Consider the following 17551-nt stretch of genomic DNA (forward strand, 5'->3'; position numbering starts at 1 on the left):
ATTAGGACATCATGTTGCAGCTATTCAAGTCAGCAGCTGAATATGCCTGCCCAGTCTGGAAACGCAGCATGCAGAACCATCTCTGGTTGCCCCAAACCCACACAAGTTGACGACCTGTACCCGGTGTTGACGACCTGTACCTCAAAAGTGGAACACACCAAGCAGGAGGATGACCCTTATCACCCACTCTTCCAACATGTCCAGGCACCAAAGAGGTTAAAATCCAGAAATTGCTTCCTACATGCAGTTCAATCCCTGAATGATAACCCCCGCACCTGTAGGATAGATGTTTGGGTGACAAACCTACAATCAAAACACCACACTGACAATATACCCTGAGGAGTCCCTTCCATTGGGAGCGAAAGAGACATGGCCAATCTGGCTCTGCCTCAATCACCTCAGAACATGGGTCGGATGGTGCAAAGTCCTCGTGCAGAAGTGGGGGTACAATAATGATGGACCAACCAAATGTGACTGCAGGGAGGCAACCCAAACTATGGAGCACTTACTTTCCTGCCCCCTCCTCCCAGAGCCCTGTAAACCAGAAGATCTCAAGGTCTTCTGTGCCATGTGCCAGAGCCCACACCATGCAGTGGCTTGGAAAAGTGTAGTGACACAACAAGAAAAAGCTGTACAAGTTGTTAATGTCCATATTTGGAATACAATGTACAGTTCCAGTCATCCTACTAACTGGAAAGGGCACAAAAAAGGTTGATGAAGATGTTACCAGGTCTGGAAGGATTAAGTTATAAGGAGATGCTAGATAGGCTGAGGAGTGACCTTATAGAGATTTATAAAAGTCCTGAGGGACATAGGCAATATGAATGGACAATCTTTTCCTCAGGATAGGAAAGTCTAAAACTAGAAGGCATGGGTTTAAGATAAAAGGGGAACGATTTAAAAGGGACCCAAGTGGCATCTTTTTCAAACAGAGGGCAATGTGTGTATGGAACAAACAACCAGGTGAAGTGTACAATTATGATATTTAAAAAGACACTTAGACAGGTACATGGATAGGAAAGATTCGGAAGGACTGGGCCGGGTGCAGGCATGGGGCATTAGCTTGGTTAGCATTGATGAGTTGAGCTGAAGGGCCTGTTTCTATGCCATATAGCCCTATGATTGAAACTTAAATTGATTGAAAATCTTAAAGATGTAGGTAAATTACTAGAATCCATTAGGTAGCAATAATGTAACTTATTTTCTATAAATCACAAATATTTAAAGGAATTAACTGTAAAAGAGAATAGAATAGTTACTTGAAAAATGTTAAAGGCATAGGACAAAAACAATTCCATTAAAACCATTAGACAAAAACCACAAACTCACCAAGCAACAGAAGCATGTGTCTATTATACCTATAAGTTCAGGCATGGTTAGACCCTTGATTGTAATAGTTCCATCCTTTAGAAAGAAACAAAAGTAAACATTACTACTCAAAAAACTCGGCATTTAAAAAATGGTGGATCAACAATATAAACTTCACCCATTGCAATAAGTACGATTTCAAGTTTTTAAATACAACCAGATTGAAATGGATGAACATTCAGTTTCAAAATTACTGAAGAAACGGTTACAGTTATTTACATGTTTATAATGTGCTAAAGAATTGAGAAGTGTGAGCATACAAGTTTAAACATTAATATCCTGGAGCAAATGGAACCATGGGTTGTGTAAAAATAAGCAACTGACTTTAATGGATTCTGCAAAGTGATAATGAGAAGAAGTGAGAAGAGAAGTTGGAAGGTGGAAATACAGATCAAGTAAGGAAATGCAATAAAATACTTACCCTGGCAGTTAAAAGTTACATTGTAGGAATTAACAATTAAAAAAAAATATAAAGCACACACAATCACAGTGCAAGTAACACAACATAATTTTCACCTGAACTGATTAGATGTTTCATTAAGCCATCATCATTTAAAATGGTCAATTTACAGGTCTGGAATGTTGCTAGAATTCAAATTTTTGTGGAAAAAAAGCTTTAAAAATATATTTTTCCATTCCTGTGAATTACATAAACTTAGTCTGATATTTCCTCTGATTTTAACCACATGTCCCTGCCACAACAAATTAATTACCCAAAATGTTCAAGTCACTTACAGGATTTAAAAAAAACCCCTTGATTTTTTAAAAATCTGCATCAATTCATATCCTTTACAGAAGTTTATTCAGACATAAATTTGAAACTCTTTTATACATCTTTATTTTTTTCTCATTTAGGTGAGCAGGTCTGATCTTTGTCAATAACAAACAGAAATCTTGCATCCAATTTGTATCTTGCTATCAGGAAGGAGGTGAAACGTGTATCATATAAATTGACAGTAGCAACTGTAAGAATGGCATAAAAACATAAAAATGCTGGAAATATGCAGGTTAGGTAGCATTTGTGGAAAAAAAATATCAGAATCAACATTTCCCCCTATCTATTGATCGGTTCCAGCATCTTACATGTAGTTATGGCAGATTGCTGGCATCTGCACTTAAAAAAAAAAAATCATTTACATGATAACTACATAAATTGTCTTGGCTAAAATTATGGATTTTTTAATTAAACAATGAATGTGCCAAACCTTGACTGCCTGTTCAAAGTTGAACACTTTACGGTTAACTTGATTACCAATCATTCCTGCATCCATCTTTGGGTCCATCATCTCGATCGCTGACATAGCTTCAAACAGACCAAAGCTGGAAGAATAATTTTAAATACATTAAATTACAATTTTGTACATCAATTACTGTCAACTACTTACACTACAGAGTAGGAGTAATTTCCAGTGAACGGGAGCAAGCAAAAAAGTATTTATAGAATTTTGAAAGCAATGTTATGACTGGAAGATTAACTGAGAAGTTCCAAAGAATTCAAATTATATCCAATGAAAACGCTGTCATACTCACAGTTTGTCATGAAGTAATTCACCCAGCTTAAGTTCTAAAATAAAACAGATTTGAAATTATTCTTTGTTACTATATCTCACTCATTGATCTAATATAGACAAGTTAAGCATAGCTTCACAAATATTACAATACATTATAAACATAATTACATAAATAACCACTTGCCAATACATTGTGATGTTAGTGCACATGATAATATTATGCTTAACATCAACCATTTATGTTGCTGCATAATCTAGCAATGTTACAACATTTTGAGATTTTAAAAATCTAGTCTGTAATTTATCCCATCAGATAAAGCATAAAAAGTTTAATTTGATACTTAATTCACTTTCATATCTTAGTATTAAAAAAGTTATGGCCATTTTCATACTCGGAAATTAGCATCTTGTTCACTATTGCTTTTCAAATGACTTAACACAAAAGATGTGATCGAGGAGTCAAACGCCCGTAACTTTTAAAAAAATTAAGAGAACTGAATTAAATTTTCAGTTATTATAGATTGAAGCATTCTGAAACAAATATGAGCCATCTTACTTGGATGACCTGAAATTAAAGCATATAATTAGTTAATTACCTAATTGTAGCTAATTACAAAATTGACCGTTGTGACGTAAATAGTAATAAACATCCAGACTGCCTTGAAAATTCAAAAATTTGATATTCTCAAGATCAGAACTTTAATATTATTGTATTATATGCTGCAAGTCCGTGACAGTTAGGTAAATAAATTACAATTTCAAGCAATAGACCAAGTCTTTATGGAGATGATCAGTTGCTAGCTGGTACATTGGCATATCATAATCAGTAGCATCATCATACTCCTCAGATTGTAACCAATAAGCAACTCTGTACACTTTGTTTTTCTTCAACTTTTCAATTTTGGCATTGTAAACTACAAGTTTTTGCTCTTCAAACCACACATGACATGCCTTTCTGCCCACTACTTTCCCATTAAGAATGTCCTGTAGACATCACATTTGGAGTAGTCCAAATTCGGATAATCTTTTCGAATGCTGTCCAAATCAGTCTCTTTTGCTGGGCATTTGAATGGACAATTTTGCATTTCTTCTTCGGAAAAATCTGTTTAAAATGTAAAGGAAAAAAAAGCACTGAACAGCATTAACAGAAACAAGTTATTATTTGTAGTTTTAGAAAAAAGGTAGAAATGATAAAGTTAAACGCTAAAACAAATAGTAAATACGCAACTAAAAATTCATATTCATCAGTTTCATCAAATCAATTAAATTCATCTAATCAATTAAATTCATATAAATTCAATTACTAGATCTAAACATTTCTTAAGAAAAGGTCTAAACATTTCTTAAGAAAAGAATATATATTTTTTAATAGCCTAAGTATCCAAATAACAAACTAATCCCATTCACACGAGAATTCATAATATAACATGATTTTTAAATCCCACTGTCATTAACTTATATGCCAGATGGAAGGAATTTAATGTTTAATTCCCATAAATTAATCTAGAAACATCCACTCTCAATATAATCAAAATTATTATTTTTTGCACAATACATGTGGCTAAAACTGTTGTGGATATTTAGTATAAAAATATTGACTATAGATAGAAAATTACACAAAATATAGACGATTTATGACATGATTGTCCAAAAAAAAGAGGATTTAAATCATCTTGCGAGTGGATGTTTCTGGAATGCGATCGATTGGAATGTTGCCGATGCCATGAATTTTAATGGCAGGAAACTGCTGGTTCGTATAGGGGACCAAATAACATTTTTGCGTCGTAAAATTAGATTAAAGCCACCCTAATAAGCAAGATTATGTGTGAAATAAATGACTTACCTTTTATTTTGTCCTGATATTACGATCCATCACATTGTAGGCGTTGAGGGCATTCGGTCGCTTTTTAACTTTAATCCAACTATTAAATTGTCCAGCGATTTTTTAATTAAAAAAAAATGGGAACGGAAGTCCGATCGATTTTTCTTCATCGACTAGCAGCCCGAGGAAATCCCTCTCCGACAAGCGATACAAACCTACATTTTAATCCCGCCCCCCCACCAAAGGCGCAAAGTCGTGCACACGGCCAGTGGCAGAACTGCAGCGCTGCTGAAGGTAGGTTTTGTAACATCGCTACATAATCAATGTAGAATCAACTGGTCTTACTTCACATAAATACTGTTATGGTGGTGTGAAATCAGCACAAATCCACTTTCAAGACCCATCCTGACACCAGAACAAGCAGAATGATGCTCAATATAGGCTTCTTAATCCGTCAGAAATGACTGTATTTAATAAAAGATTTTTGATATTCAAATTTAGCTTTGCCGTGAAGATTAATCAATTTTAGTTGACACAAAGCTTTGTGCAAAATGAATGCTAAGCGTAATATTTGCGCGTTATGAATGATAGGCTGACATTTTAACAGAAATCTCAAAGGAGATTTAACATTCAATTAGGTGGCCTTTCATTCTTCTAAATGTTAAAGAATAGAAACTCAATATAACCTACTCAATCTTCCCTCTTATGACACACTTGACATCTTGGATACAGTACATCTGTACTTTAAATGTGAAATTAACCTAATAATAAATTCAAAGTTGGAACTTTATCCTAATTGTATTTAAACAGTGATCAAATAAAAACTATTTAAGGTATCGTATTTCAAGACAGGACAAGAGTGTTTTATTGCCATATGTCCCGGACGGGACAATGAAATTCTTACTTGTTGCAGCACAACCAGAATATGCGAATATGTAAACATTGTATATAACGGAGGAAAAAAGGAAAAGTTCAATAAATAACAAATATAGTGCAAATGACAAATAATAACGTTTGCAGTTCAGAGCTCATGGCTTATTCGTTGTGTTTAATAGCCTGATGGCCGAGGGGAAGTAGCGGTTACTGAACCTGGCATTATAGTCTTCAGGCTCCTGTACCTTCTTCCTGATGGCAGTGGTTAGATAAGTGTGTGGCCAGGATGGTGTGGGTCCTTGATGCTTTTGGTTGCCTTTGAGGCAGCGACTACGATAGATCCCTTCGACGGTGGGGAGGTCAAAGCCGGTGATGGACTGCGCAGTGGTCACAACTTTTTGTAGTCTTTTTCGCTCCTGGATGGACAAGTTGCTGAACCAGGCCATGATGTACCCAGTCAGAATGCTCTCTACCGTGCACCTGTAGAGGTTTAGGAGAATCCTCTTCGACATGTCGAATCTCCGTAATCTTCTCAGGAAGTAGAGTCGCTGATGTGCCTTCTGTATAATTGCATCAGTGTGCTGGGTCCAGGAAAGATCTTGTGATCTTTCCTGGACCCAGGAATTTGAAGTTATTGAACCCTCTCCTCCATCATCCCGTTGATATAAACAGGATTGCGGGCCCTCATCCTTCCCCTACCAAAGTCCACAATCAGTTCCTTGGTCTCACTGATGTTGAGAGCCAGGTTGTGGTGCTGGCACCATTTGGTAAGTCGGTCACTCTCACTTCTATACTCTGACTCGTCCCCATCTGTGATTCGTCCAACCACAGTGGTGTCATCGGCGAACTTGATGATGGAGTTCGCACTATGACTAGCTACACAGTCATGGGTATAGAGTGAGTAAATCAGGGGGCTGAGCACGCAGCCTTGAGGTGCTCCCATACTAATTGTTACTGAGGATGAAGTGGTTCCTCCAATTTGAACAGACTGTGGTCTGTGGATGAGGAAGTCGAGGATCCAATTGCAGAGGGATGTGCAGAGGCCCAGTTCCGTGAGCTTGGTAACCAGCTTGGAAGGAACGATGGTATTAAACGCTGAGCTGTAGTCTATAAACAACAGCCTGACGTAGGTGTTTTTATTGTCCAAGTGGTCCAGTGCGGAGTGGAGAGCCAGTGAAATTGCATCTACCGTTGACCTGTTGTGCCGGTATGCGAACTGTAGTTGGTCGAGGTTCTTGTCGAGGTAGGAGTTGATGTGCACCATAACCAACCTCTCAAAGCACTTCATCACCACAGACGTTAATGCCGCCGGTCGATAGTAATTGAGACACATCACCATACTCTTCTTGGGCACCGGTATTATTGATGCCCTCTTAAAGCAGGTGGGAACCTCAGACCTCAGAAGTGAGAGGTTGAAAATGTCTGCAAAAAATCCCGCACAGGTTTTGAGAACTCGACCAGGTATGCCATCAGGTCCAGGCGCTTTCCGAGGGTTCATCCCCCTGAAGGATCTTCTGATGTTGGCCTCTATGACTATGACTAGTCAGGGCGAATAGGGGCTCGGGAAGGCACATCAGTGTTCTCCCTATCGAACCGTGCGTAGAATGCATTGAGCTCGTCAGGGAGTGATGCTTCGCTGTCGTTTGAGCCGCTTCTGATTTCGCCTTGGTGATGGCATTCAAGCTCTGTCACAGTTCCAGCTTGGAGCAGGTCCCTTTTGGCCTTTTTGATCGCCTTACCAAGGTCGTATCTGGACTTCTTATAGACCTCTGCATTGCCAGATGAATGCCCAGGTTCTGGACTTCAGAAGAGTGCGGATCTCATGGTTCATCCAAGGCTTCTGGTTAGGAAACACTCGGAAGGTTTTTGTGGGAACGCAGTCCTCCACACATTTCCTTATGAAGTCTGTAACGACTGTGAAGTATTCATTCAGGTCCGTTGCTGAGTCCCTGAACATTGCCCAGTCTAGACTCCAAGCAGTCCTGGAGTTGTTCCTCTGCCTCCCTAGCCACCGACCAGCTCTGTACCTCTGTGGGTGCTTTCTTCAGTTGTTGCTTGTATGTTGGAAGAAGCAGCATCGTCGAAGTGAGGGCAAGGGATAGAGCGATAGGCATCTTTGATGGTCGTGCAGCAGTGGTCAAGGGTGTTTGATCCTCAGGTTCTGCAGGAGACATGTTGGTGGAAGTTAGGGAGCGATTTCTTCAGGTTGGCTTTGTTGAAGTCCCCAGCTACGGTGGTAAATGCCTCGGGGTAAGCTGTCTGGTGCTCGTTGACCACGGTGTGCAGCTTCTCTATTGCGCAGACGGACATCTGCCTGGGCTGGGATGTAGACCACGGTCAGGATTATGGAGTTGAATTCCCTCGGTAGGTAGAAGGGGCGGCACTTCACCACCAGGTGTTCGAGGTGTGGAGAGCAGGAGTTGGATAGGACTGCCATGTATGAGCACCATGAAGAGTTGACCATGATGCAGACGCCCCATCCTCTCCCTTTCCCAGATGCCTGCGTATGGTCTATACGGTGGATGGAGAAACCTTCAGGCTGGACCGCCGAGTCTGGGGAGCTGGGGGTGAGCCATGTCTCTGTGAAACAGAACACAGAGCATTCCCTCGGCTCCTTTTGATAAAGCAGCTTTGACCTTAAGTCCTCCATTTTGTTTTCTAGTGACTGTACGTTGGCCAGTAGGATGGTAGGGAGAGGGGGCCGAAGTCCCCGACGCTTCAGTCTTACTTGTAGTCCTGCCCGATGACCACGTTTCCGTACTCTAGGCAGCCCTCGGTGTTTAAAGGTACAGTACTTGCGAGTCTTCGCGAGGTCGGGGATTCCCCTCCGATCGGGGATTCCCTTAGTCGCTATCTTCGGGAGTTCGCAGTAGAGCTAATGCATTTAAATGCATTAGCAGTTCGCTACTTACATCGTTGATTTCTGCAGATTCTTTGATACAGGTGAGCTCAGAAATACTATATTTGGAGATTTTCTGTTGTGCCGCTGGCAAAATGTCACCGCAGGTAGGCGCTATCTTAGGTACATGCTCGTAGGTACATGCTTGTTGGTACATGCTCGTTGGTACATGCTCAGCCATGCAACGGATTCTCTACACTATTGAACCTTCAAAGTGCAAAAGGGTGATTTTTCTGTGGATATGATTGATAACATCCCAATTTATCCAGTTGGAACTGTGCCCAAACTGGCCACAGATTTCAAGGAGCAATTGAACAATCGATGAGACAAGACTACTATCTTATTAAACTTTTAGTAATATTATAGCAATTTATCACAGGACCAGAGGCAAATTCATGTATATATTATTTTTAAAGTACTTTCAAAGCATCGTGCACACGTTAAAAGTAAGCCTTACCATATACATCTATGGGCAGATTTTAACAAAATGATTACACTCCTTTCTGAATACCAACATAATAAGAAAGTAGACTAAAAAGTTCTAGAAATTTATAACTGAACAAACTAATTTACCTATAAAAACCCAACAATGAGTGGGATTGCTTTTATCCTATGCTTTTTGAAAGAGGAAGGAGAAAAAACTAAATAAAATGAGACAGTCCAATATTTAATATCATGGCATCTAATCTTTCTGTATCATTATGCCTTTTTGCAAAAAGATGCAAGGCAATGTATTTATTTTGTAAATTAGAACTTTTGGTTGGACTAACAACACAGAAGATTGATAATGTTTTCGGAAAGAGGAATACTAAAATAGTGTTTTGTTACACTTTTCATATTACAGGAAACATTTACATTTTATTACAGGTCCCTTAAGCTAGAAGCACATTTTACCTTTACAGCAATCCTTGAATTCCTTTGTCACATCTACCCAGTTTGCATTACTCTTTTCCATCTTTTCTGAGATGCCAAGCCCCCAACCAACATCGTCTTCATCCAAAGATGCTTTTGTGACCATGGTAACCTGGAGATCAAATTATACAAAATGGTGTTCAAAAGACTTTGTTCCCATTTCCTCCGAATACCCCATTCAGTTGAAGATTAATTATTTGCATGCCAAGTGAAAAGTAGGACTTTTTTTAAGACTTCCAGACAGAGGCATTGTCAATTATGAAGATAAACAATATCATAATTTTATAAAAATAATAGCAAAATAAATAATATTTAATTGTAAATCTTTATGGAAGTGATGCAGGAAACCAGCACTATTCTTCCAAGTCCCGGCCATGGTTCTGAATCCAGGCTAGATGAGGTAGGAATAATAACAGAAAATACTGGGAACACTCAGCAGGCCAGGCAGTACCTATGGCGAAAGAATGGAGTTAATGTTTCAGGTCTGAAAACTTTCATCAGAACTGAAGAGAGAGGAAACAAGTTAATTGTCAGTAGTGCAGAAGATAGTCTCTGAAAGGTGGAGACCAAATTTTTTTTTTTGGCATTAGTATCAGATTATGGTTCTTTGTTTGAGTTATGTCTTCCTAATAACCAGGCTGCGGGAAATGCCCAGCAGTCCAAAAAATATTAATGGAAAGGGTAAATGGCGTCAATATACAAATTGATAGCTGGCAAAAAAAAGCCATTACAGATACTGACAGAAAGAGACAGCAAATTACCTAATGTTGGATAACTTAATATTGAGTCCAGAGGCTGCAATATGCCTAGACATAAGATATGTTGTTCTTCCTCAAGCTTCAATAGTCAATAGTCAATAGTCTATTTATTTGTCATTTGGACCCCTGGAGGTCCAAATGAAATGCCGTTTCTGCAGCCATACATTACACACAAATAGACCCCAGACACAACACAATTACATTTTACATAAACATCCATCACATAGCTGTGATGGAAGGCCAAAAAAACTTATCTCTCCACTGCACTCTCCCCCCCCCCGATGTCAGAGTCAAAGTCAAAGCCCCCGGCTGGCGATGGCGATTGTCCCGCGGCCATTAAAGCCACGCCGGGTGGTGCGAGGTCGCACACCGGGTCTTGGGTGTTAAAGACCCCGGCGTGCGCTCGCACAGTCCCGCGGCCGTTCCAAGCCGCGCGGGGCAGTGGTGCTAGGCCCCGCTCCAGGAGCTCTTCGACCCCACAACTCGGGCGGGGAGAAGTCGCCGTTGCAGGAGCCCCGAAAAGCGGGGTCTCCCTCCAGGGAGCCCGCGGGCTCCCGGGTGCCGCCGTCCGCAGACCCGCAGCAGCAGCCTCCCAATCTCCGGAGGTCGGGCAGCAGCAGCAGCAGCAAGCGGCAGCGCTCCTCCACCGCTCCACCCGCTCTGGTCTCGGCCAGCTCCGCGACAGTGAGGTGAGTCGGCACCTGAGTCCCCGGCTTTTCTTCCTGTTGGAGGCCGCTCCTCGTTGCGGCCTCAACGACAAACCGAGACCCGACGACGAGAAAAGGTCGGGTCTCCAGTGCTGGGAGAGATTTAAAAGTTTCCCCCCCCTCCCACCCCACCCCACCCCCGCCCCCCACACACACACACACCCCAACATAAAATAACAAAAACTACATTAAAACACAGACTAAAAATAATAAAAAACGCGGACAGGCTGCAGAGGCCGCTGCTGACCAGAGTCGCGCCGCCTACCGGAGTCTTTGGGTCTTTGTAACAGTGCTTTGGGTCTCGTAACAGTGCAGAAGACCACAGATGTGTCAGTATGGGAATAGGATGGGAAATTAAAGTGGCAGGTGACAGGAAACTGAAGATCATTGCTGTAGACTGAACAAAGATGATCTGCAAATAATCACCAATTTGCATTTGGTTTCCCAAATGCATAAAGATCACATACTAATTACAATACACTAAACTAGAAGTGCAAGTGAATCACTGCTTTTTGTGTAGACATTGTTTAGGTCCCTGAAACGTGGGAAGGGAAGAGGTCACCTGCAGCACAGAAGGATAATCTGATTCTAACAGCTATGTTGATTTATTTGGTTTTATTCTAATAGTGACATTCTTTTTATTCTAACCATCCCTCTCCATCTTCAATGCTCTCTTTTCCAGTGTTTTCTGTTTTCATTGCAGATTGGAAGCATTTACAGTATTTTAAAAAAAAAATTGTTGAGACCATTCCTAAATTCAAACATTTACTATGTGAAACAGAATGAGCTTTCTGAGGGCTCAATGATTGGTGCACTCAGCTGGGCAAGTAGGCTGAGGAATGGTTTATGGAGTTTAATGCAGATAAGTCTGAGGTTTTGCATTTTGTAAAGTCAAACCAGGACGGGACCTTTATAGTGAATGGCAGGGTCATGAGGAGTGTTGTAGAGCAGAGGGATCTAGGAGTGCATGTACAAAATTCTGGAAAATGGCGTCACTTTAGATAGGGGGTCAGGTGGTTTTTGGTATATTAGCCTTCATCAGTCAGGGTATTGAGTAATGCTGGATAACTCAACGGGACAGGCAGGATCTTTGGAGAGAAGGAATGGGTGACGTGGAGGTGGTGAAAATGTTGGAGGATTATATGCTGTATCCTCGATATCCCGCAGCTCCGTTCTTGCTCCCTCCCCCTCCCCGCATTCGTAACAAGGACAGAGTCCCCCTTGTCCTCACCTTCCACCCCCTCTGCCATGGCATACAGCATATAATTCTCCAACATTTTCACCACCTCCACGTCACCCATTCCTTCTCTCCAAAGACCCTGCCTGTCCCGTTGAGTTATCCAGCATTACTCAATACCCTGAATGATGAAGGCTAATATACCAAAAACCACCTGACCCCCTATCTAAAGTGACTCAATTTTCCAGAATTTTGTACATGCACTCCTAGATCCCTCTGCTCTACAACGGGATCCCACTGCTGGCCACATCTTCCCACCTCCACCCCTTTCTGCTTTCCGCAAAGACTGATCCCTCCGCAACTCCCTGGTGAACCCGTCCCTTCCCACCCAGACTACATCCTCCCCAGGTACTTTCCCCTGCAACCACAGAAGATGCAACACCTGCCCCTATACCTCCCCCCCTTGACTCCATCCAAGGACCCAGGCAGTCTTTTCATGCGAGGCAGAAGTTCACTTGCACCTCCTCCAACCTCATCTACTGTAAACGCTATTCCAGGTGTCAACTGCTTTGCATCGGCGAGACCAAGCGCAGGCTCGGCGATCGCTTCGCTGAACACTTATGCTCAGTCTGCTTTAACCCACTTCATATTTCACTTGGGTAGCTTAAACCCCAGCAGTATGAACATTGACTTCTCTAACTTCAAGTAGCCCTAGCTTTCCCTCTCTCTCCATCCCCTCCCCCTTCCCAGTCCTCCCACCAGTCTTAGTCTCCGACTACATTCTATCTGTGTCCCGCCGACTCCCCTGACATCAGTCTGAAGAAGGGTTTTGACCCGAAACGTTGCCCATTTCCTTCGCTCCATAGGTGCTGCCTCACCCGCTGAGATTCTCCAGCATTTTTGTCTACCCATTCCTTCTGTTGTCTGTCCCGCTGAGTTACTCCAGTATTTTGTGTCTACCTTCGATTTGAACCAGTATCTGCAGTTCTTTCCTACACATATTGAGTATAGAGGTTGGGATGTTCTGTTACAGTTGCACAAGATGTTGGTGCGACTGCATTTGGAGTATTGTGTTCAGTTTTGGTTACCCTACTGTATGAAGGATGCTGTTGAGCTGGAAAACGGGCAGAGAAGATTTACAAGAATATTGCTCACAATTGAGGGCCTGAGTTATAGGGAGAGATTCGACAGGCTAGAAATTTATTCCTTCGAACGCAACAGAATGAAGGTTGATCATATAGAAGATCATGGGGTGGGGGATTAGATAGGGTAAATGCACAGTCTTTTACCCAGAGTTAAGGGGAACTGAGAACTAGCAGTAACGGGCCTAGCACCGAACCCTCAGGCACACTACCAGTCACAGGCCTCCAGTCCGAGAAGCAACCTTCCATCATCATCCTCTGCTTCCTTCCATGGAGCCAATTTGCTATCCATTCAACTATCTCTCCTTGGATCCCATGCGATCTAACCTTCCAGAGCAGCCCCTCATGCGGAACCTTGTAGAATATCTTACTGAAATCCATGTACACAACATCTACAGCTCTGCCCTGATATAATAGTATGCAGTCCAAATTCTGAAACCACTCTAAGACTGCTTTGGGCGCCCGGGCGGGAGATGGCCAGCCCTGCTGGCAGTCTGTTCGTTTTTTTCATCTTTTGTTATTTTTAGTGTTTGATAAAAGTTTGATTTAATGTACTTTGGTTTGTTTTATGTGGGGGGGTGGGGATCGGGGGAATCTTTTTTTCAAGCTCTTACCTTCCCGGAGATGTGATCATTTTTCGGATCATATTCTCCGGGCTCTGCGGCCGACCATCGCTGGAGCTGGAAGCCGCCTCGGACTGTCGTGAACCCCACCGCGGGGCGCGGACTTAACCGGAGCGGATCCCTTGCCTGGGATCGCTCCCACCGCGGCCTGCGGACTTACCATCAAGGGCTCGCAGTCTCGGGAGAGTCAAGTCGGGAGCTGCAATGCCGCGGAAGGCTCGACCAGCACCTTCATAGAAATTGCAGCTGTGTTTATACATAGTTCCCCCACTTCAGGACACCATAATGTTTGGGACACAGGGCTTCATAGGCGTTTGCAATTGCTTAGGTGTGTTTAATTGCCTCCTTAATAAGAGAGCTATCAGCACCTAGTCTTTCATCCAGTCTTTCCATCACCTTTGGAAACTTTTAATGCTGTTTTTCAACATGAGAACCAAAGTTGTGCCAATGAATTTCAAAGAAGCCATTATGAGACTGGGAAACAAGAATACAACTGTTGGAGACATCAGGCAAACCTTAGGCTTACCAAAATCAACTGTTTGGAACATCATTATGAAGAAAGAGAGCACTGGTGAGCTTACAAATCGCTAAGGGACTGGCAAGCCAAGGAAGACCTACACAGCTGGTAGACAATAGACAATAGGTGCAGGAGTAGGCTATTTGGCCCTTCGAGTGATCATGGCTGATCATCCCCAATCAGGACCCCGTTCCTGCCTTCTCCCCATATTCCCTGACTCCGCTATTTATAAGAGCCCTATCTAGCTCCACCGCCCTCTGAGGCAGAGAATTCCACACTCACCACTCTCTGTGAGAAAAAGTGTTTCCTTGTCTCCGTTCTAAATGGCTTACTCCTTATTCTTAAACTGTGGGCCCTGGTTCTGGACTCCCCCAACATCGGGAACATATTTCCTGCCTCTAGCGTGTCCAAGCCCTTAACAATCTTATATGTTTCAATGAGATATCCTCTCAGGCTTCTAAACTCCAGAGTGTACAAGCCCAGCTGCTCCATTCTCTCAGCATATGACAATCCCACCATCCCGGGAATTAACCTTGTAAACCTACGTTGCACTCCCTCAATAGCAAGAATGTCCTTCCTCAAATTAGGGGACCAAAACTGCACACAATACTCCAGGTGTGGTCTCACTAGGGCTCTGTACAATTGCAGAAGAACCTCTTTGCTCCTATATTCGATTCCTCTTGTTAGAAAGGCCAACATGCCATTCACTTTCTTCACTGTCTGCTGTACCTGCATGCTTACTTTCATAGACTGATGTACAAGGACCCCCCAGATCCTGTTGTACGTCCCTTTTTCCCCAACTTCACGCCATTCAGATAGCCAAAGTGGATAACCTCACATTTATCCGCATTAAACTTCATCTGCTATGCATCTGCCCACTCCCCCAACCTGTCCAAGTCACCCTGCATTCTCATAGCATCCTCCTCACAGTTCACACTGACACCCAGCTTTGTGTCATCTGCAAATTTGCTACTGTTACTTTGAATCCCTTCATCCAAATCATTGATGTATATTGTAAATAACTGCGGTCCCAGCACCGAGCCTTGCGGTACCCCACTAGGCACTGCCTGCCATTCTGAAAGGGACGTGTTAATCCCTACTCTTTGTTTCCTGTCTGCCAACCACTTCTCTATCCATCTCAGCACTCTACCCCCAATACCATGTGCCCTAATTTTGCCCACTAATCTCCTTATCAAATGCTTTCTGAAAGTCCAGGTACACTACATCCACTGGCTCAACCGTGTCCATTTATCTGGTTACATCTTCAAAAAATACCAGAAGATTAGTAAAGCATGATTTCCCCTTCGTAAATCCATGCTGACTCGGACCGATCCTGTTACCGCCATCCAAATGTGCGGCTATCTCCTCATTCTGATGACAGAAGAATTCTTTGTATAATAAAGAAAAATCCCCACACACCTGTCCGACAGATCAGAAACGCTCTTCAGGAGTCAGGTGTGGATTTATCAATGACCCCTGCCGCAGAAGACTTCATGAACAGAAATACAGAGGCTACACTGCTAGATGCAAACAACTGGTTAACTGCAAAAATGGAATGGCCAGGTTAGTTTGCCAAGAAGTACTTAAAAGAGTAACCACAGTTTTGGAAAAAGGTCTTGTGGACAGATGAGACGAAGATTAACTTACATCAGAGTGATGGCAAGAGCAAAGTAGGAAGGAAGAGAGAAGGAACTGGCCAAGATCCAAAGCATCTGTGAAATATGGTGGTGAGGGTCAAGTCAAGTCAGATTTATTCGTCACGTGCACAATAAAGTGCAGTGAAATGAACTTGCCAGGAGCGGTACAATTAAAAAAAAACACACCATAAAAATGTAACACAAAAATCCACCACAGCATTCATCACTGTGGTGGAAGGCACAAAGTTTAGTCAGTCCTCCTCCATTTTCCCCCGTGGTCGGGACCACAACACCTCCGCAGTCGCTGTTGCGGGCGGCCAGATGTGCAGACAAGGTAAGTCCTGAATCGGCACTTCCCTACCGGAGACCGCGGCTTCAAGATGGTGTAGGCCGCAGGCTGGCGGTCGAAGAGCTAAAGTCCCCGACGCGCCACAGTTAGAAGCACCACAGACTGCAGGGCTGGCGGTCAGAGCTCTGCTCCAGGGATCCCCGGCGAGGGATCCTGCTCCCGATGCTAAGTCCCCGCCGCGCCCGCGGTTAGAAGTAGGCCACAGGCTGGCGGTTGGAACTCTTCTCCTCTGGGGTCCCCAACAAGGGATCCCAGGCTCCGGACGCCACGCCAGCTGGAGTTCCACAGACCTCGGCTTCAGGCTGCCACGGGCCAGCGAACGGAGTGCTCTCTTCTGGAGACCCCCGGCGAGTGGTCGCCCACTCCGCGATGAAAAAGTCTACGCTGGTGTTATGGATTGGGCATGTATGGCTTCTGAAGGAACTGGCTCATTTATCTTGATTGATGATATAACTGTTGATGCTAGTAGCATAATGAATTCTGAAGTGAATAGACACATCCTATCTCGTTCAAACAAATGCCTGAAAACTCATTGGTCGGCGGTTCATTCTACAGCAAGACAATGATCCAAAATATACTGCTAAAGCAACGAAGGAGTTTTACAAAGCTACAAAATGGTCAATTCTTAAGTGGCCGTCAATCACCCGATCTGAACCTAATTGAGTATGACTTTTATATGCTGAAGTGAAAACTGAAGGGGACTAGCCCCCAAAACAAGCATAAGCTAAAGATGGCTGCAATATATAGGCTATAGACTATGTATAAACGCTGCTGTAATTTTTACATGGTGAAACCAAAATGTATAAAAATGGCCTTTTAAATTCTGGCAATGTACACTTTAACCACATGTGATTTTTTCTATTACAAATCTCAAATTGTGGAGTACAGAGGCAAATAAATAAATGATAGGTCTTTGTCCCAAATATTATAGAGGGCACTGCATGCATGTGGCAGCCATTTCTTTATTTTCCTTTATAACTTCTCCTGTCTCTACTTCCAAAAGAACAATGTTTATATATGCAAATCCTCTCCTTTTTACACATTCATTAAATTATTTGACCTTACTCTCATTTGATTTTCTATCTCTATTTGAAATCTCTCATATCTCTTGGTCGTTATTTTTTAATTATAAAAAATTAATATCCTTGGCTTATTAGTCACTCTTGTATATTACACATTTGTTATGGTTGCATGATGTTTCTAATAGCATTTTATCTCTGATTGGTATCGTAGGCAAATGCATTTTTATCATAAAA

At 42.6% G+C, this 17551-nt stretch overlaps 1 protein-coding gene across 2 annotated transcripts in view; it reads right to left on the bottom strand.

Moving 5' to 3' along the window:
• Positions 1–17551, bottom strand: part of naa35 (N-alpha-acetyltransferase 35, NatC auxiliary subunit) — a 55649-nt gene that overhangs the window by 36430 nt on the left and 1668 nt on the right. For both annotated transcript variants that reach the window (XM_055632940.1, XM_055632939.1), the window contains exons 2-5: positions 9368–9497; positions 2899–2932; positions 2574–2688; positions 1330–1404 (exon numbers count right to left, since the gene is read on the bottom strand). In XM_055632940.1, the coding sequence (XP_055488915.1) occupies positions 1330–1404; positions 2574–2688; positions 2899–2932; positions 9368–9491 (348 nt within the window). In that variant the 5' untranslated portion in view covers positions 9492–9497. The remainder of the gene's footprint in view (positions 1–1329; positions 1405–2573; positions 2689–2898; positions 2933–9367; positions 9498–17551) is intronic.

The sequence above is a fragment of the Leucoraja erinacea genome, chromosome 3 (genome assembly GCF_028641065.1).
Source record: "Leucoraja erinacea ecotype New England chromosome 3, Leri_hhj_1, whole genome shotgun sequence".
Classification (NCBI taxonomy): Eukaryota; Metazoa; Chordata; class Chondrichthyes; order Rajiformes; family Rajidae; genus Leucoraja; species Leucoraja erinaceus.